General features: G+C 37.1%; 1 protein-coding gene across 1 annotated transcript; it reads right to left on the bottom strand.

Annotated features, from left to right (window-relative positions):
* Positions 1–2,745: 2,745 nt before the first annotated feature.
* LOC105001943 (olfactory receptor 7A17-like) lies at positions 2,746–3,678 on the bottom strand. The gene has a single exon (XM_010858385.1). The coding sequence runs from the start codon at positions 3,676–3,678 to the stop codon at positions 2,746–2,748; it is 933 nt and encodes a 310-aa protein (XP_010856687.1).

Below are 3,678 nucleotides of genomic sequence, written 5' to 3'. Positions count from 1 at the left end.
CAGATGAACATAGATACAAATATCCTCAACAAATTTAGCAAACAGAATTCAATAACACATCAACATGATCAAGTTGGGTTTATTCCAGGCATGCAAGGATTCTTCAATATATCTAAATCAATCAAATGTGACACACCATATTAACAAATTGAAAGATAAAAACCATATGATCATCTCAATAGATGCAGAAAAAAACCTTTGACAAAATTAAGCACCCATTTATGATCAAAACTCTTCAAAAAATGGGCATAGAAGGAACCTACCTTAGCATAGTAAAAGCCATATATGATAAGCCCACAGCAAACATTATTCTCAATGGTGAAAAATTGAAAGCATTCCCCTTAAGATCAGGAGCAAGACAAGGGTGTTCACTTTCACCACTATTATTAAACATAGTTTTGGACGTCCTAGCTACAGCAATCAGAGAAGAAAAAGAAATAAAAGGAATCCATATTGGAAAACAAGAAGTAAAGCTCTCACTGTTTGCAGATGACATGATACTGTACATAGAAAGCCCTAAAAATAGTATCAGATAATTACTAGAGCTAATTAGTGAATTTAGCAAAGTTGCAGAATACAAAATCAATACACAGAAATCACTTGCATTTCTATATACTAACAATGAAAAATCAGAAAGAGAAATTAAGGAATCAATTCCATTCACCATTGCAACAAAAAGAATTAAATATCTAGGAATAAACTTACCGAAGGAGACAAAAGAACTGTACAAAGAAAATTATAAGACACTAATGAATTAAATAAAGACAACATAAACAGATGGAGAGATATTCTATGCTCCTGGGTAGGAGGAATCAATATTGTGAAAATGACTATACTACCAAATGCAATCTACAGATTCAATGTGATCCCTATGAAATTACCAATGGCATTTTTCGCAGAACTAGAACAAAAATTTCACAATTCATATGGAAACACAAAAGATCCCAAATAGCCAAAGCAGTCCCGAGAAATAGAGCGGAGCTGGAGGAATCAATCTTCCTGACTTCAGATTATACTACAAAGGTACAGTCATCAAGACAGCACGGTACTGGCACAAAAACAGAAACACAAACCAATGGAACAAGATAGAAAGCCCAGAAATAAACCCATGCACCGATGGGTACCCTATTTTTGACAAAGGAGGAATGGGGCAAAGACAGCCTCTTCAATAAATGGTTCTGGGAACACTGGACAGTTGCATGTAAAAGAATGAAATTAGAACACTTCCTAACATCAAACACAAAGACAAACTCAAAATGGATTAAAGGCCTAAATGTAAGACCAGAAACTATAAAATTCTTGGAGGAAAACATAGGCAGAACACTCGATGACATAAATCAAAGCAAGATCCTATATGACCCACATCCTAGAGTAATGGAAATAGAAACAAAAGTAAACAAATGGGACTTGATTAAGCTTAAAAGCTTTTGCATGGCAAAGGAAACTATAAGCAAGGTGAAAAGACAGCTGTCAGAATGGGAGAAAATAATTGCAAATGAAACAACTGACAAAGGATTAATTTCCAAAATATACAAGTAGTTCATACAACTCAATGCCAGAAAAACAAACAACTCAATCAAAAAGTGGAAAACATACTTAAACAGACATTTCTCCAAAGAAGACATACAGATGGCTAACAAATACATGAAAAGATGCTCTACACTACTCATTATTACAGAAATGAAAATCAAAACTGCAAAGAGGTATCACCTCACACTGGTTAGAATGGCCATCATTAAAAAGTCTACAAACAATAAATGCTGGAGAGGGTGTGGAGAAAAGGGAATGCTCTTGCACTGTTGGCGGGTGTGTAAATTGATACAACCTCTATGGAAGACGGTATGGAGATTCCTTAAAAGCTAGGAATAAAACCACCTTATGATCCAGCAATACCACTTCTAGGAATATACCATAAGGAGACAAAAATTGAAAAAGACACATGTATCCCATTGTTCATTGCAGCAGTATTTATAATAGCTAGAATGTGGAAGCAACCTAGATGTCCATTGACAGATGATTGGATGAAGAAGTTGTGGTACATATACACAGTAGAATGTTACTCAGCCATAAAAAGGAATGCATTTGAGTCAGTTCTGATGAGGTGGGTGAACCTAGAACCTATTATACAGAGTAAAGTGAGTCAGAAAGAGAAAGATAAATTTTATGTTCTAACACATATATACGGAATCGAGAAAAATGGTACTGAAGTATTTATTTACAGGGCAGCAATGGAGAAACAGACATAGAGAATAGACTTATGGACATAGAGAGAGGGGAGGAGAGCGTGAGATGCATCGAAAGAGTAACATGGAAACGTACTCTGCCATATGTAAAATAGAGAGCCAATGGGAATTTGCTGTATAGCTCAGGGGCTCTGTATCAACCTAGAGGGGTGGAATGGGCTGGGAAATGGGAGAGAGGTTCAAAAGGGAGGAGATATATGCATACCTATGGCTGATTCATGTTGAGAATACAATAAAATTCTCTAAAGCAATTATCCTTAAATAAAAAAATTAATTAAAAAATATAAAACAAGGGAAAATTTGCTGGATATCAAAGGAAGAAGAAAGCTTATTAAAATGAGCTACAAGTTAATATAGAAAAGTTGAAATCAAAGAAATGGAAATTCAAGAAAATAAAAGTAGCAAGTTCTGCTTTCATAGTCTGATCAAACAGTCACAATATCTGACTCCAAAGCTTTGACCTCTTCAATCTTAGGTACTTCTTCAGTTTTACAATTGACCTTTATATATTTCCCTTCACAAACAATGCTTTCAGAGCCCTCTTCATGTCTTTATTCCTCAGGCTATAGATGAAGGGGTTCAGCATAGGTGTGATGACTGTGTACATCACCGAGGCTGTTGCACTTGAGTGTGCATTGTGGGTAGCTGCAGAGCTAAGGTACACTCCAAGCATCGTACAATAAAATAAGGAGACGATGGTGAGGTGAGATGCACAGGTGGAAAATGCTTTATATTTCCCCTGAGCTGATGAGATTCTGCATACAGAGGAAACTATTTTAGAATATGAACAAAGGATACCAAAGAAGGGACCACCACACAGCAGGACAGCTGCAAAATACATCACTATGTTATTAAAAAAGGTGTCAGAACAGGCAAGTTGAACCATATGATTGAGTTCACAGAAAAAGTGGGGAATTTCAATGTTTGTGCAGAAGGACAGTCGCAACACCATTAAGCTTTGTAATAAGGAATTCAGGACACTTATGATCCAGGATATCAGCACCAGTAGTCCACAGAGCTGGGGGTTCATGATGACTGTGTAGTGGAGAGGTTGACAAATGGCCACAAAGCGGTCATAGGCCATCACGGTCAGGAGGAGGATGTTCAAAACTGCAAAGAGGATGAGAAAATAAATCTGTGTGATGCATTCTTTATAGCTGATAACTTTGCTTTGTGTCCAGATATTCCATAGCATCTTTGGGATGGTGGTGGAGGTGAAACAGATGTCCACAAAGGACAGGTTGGAGAGGAAGAAGTACATGGGTGTGTGCAGGTGGGCATCTGAAGTGATGGCCAAGATGATGAGCAGATTTCCAAACATAGTGGTCAGGTACGTGGAGAGGAAAAGCCCAAATATGAGGGGCTGTACTTTTACTTCCTCTGAAAGTCCCAGAAGGAGAAATTCTAGAATTTGCGTATCATTGTCTGGTTCCAT

Source organism: Bison bison, unplaced genomic scaffold (genome assembly GCF_000754665.1).
Source record: "Bison bison bison isolate TAMUID 2011002044 unplaced genomic scaffold, Bison_UMD1.0 scf7180017864386, whole genome shotgun sequence".
NCBI classification, from domain to species: domain Eukaryota; kingdom Metazoa; phylum Chordata; class Mammalia; order Artiodactyla; family Bovidae; genus Bison; species Bison bison.
Note: the sequence above shows the minus strand (reverse complement) of the source record. Positions and strands in the feature narration are given on the sequence as shown.

What these genes read in the sequence shown, in the direction of transcription:
- LOC105001943 (XM_010858385.1), bottom strand. Translation starts at nt 3,678, where the DNA reads ATGGAACCAGACAATGATACGCAAATTCTAGAATTTCTCCTTCTGGGA.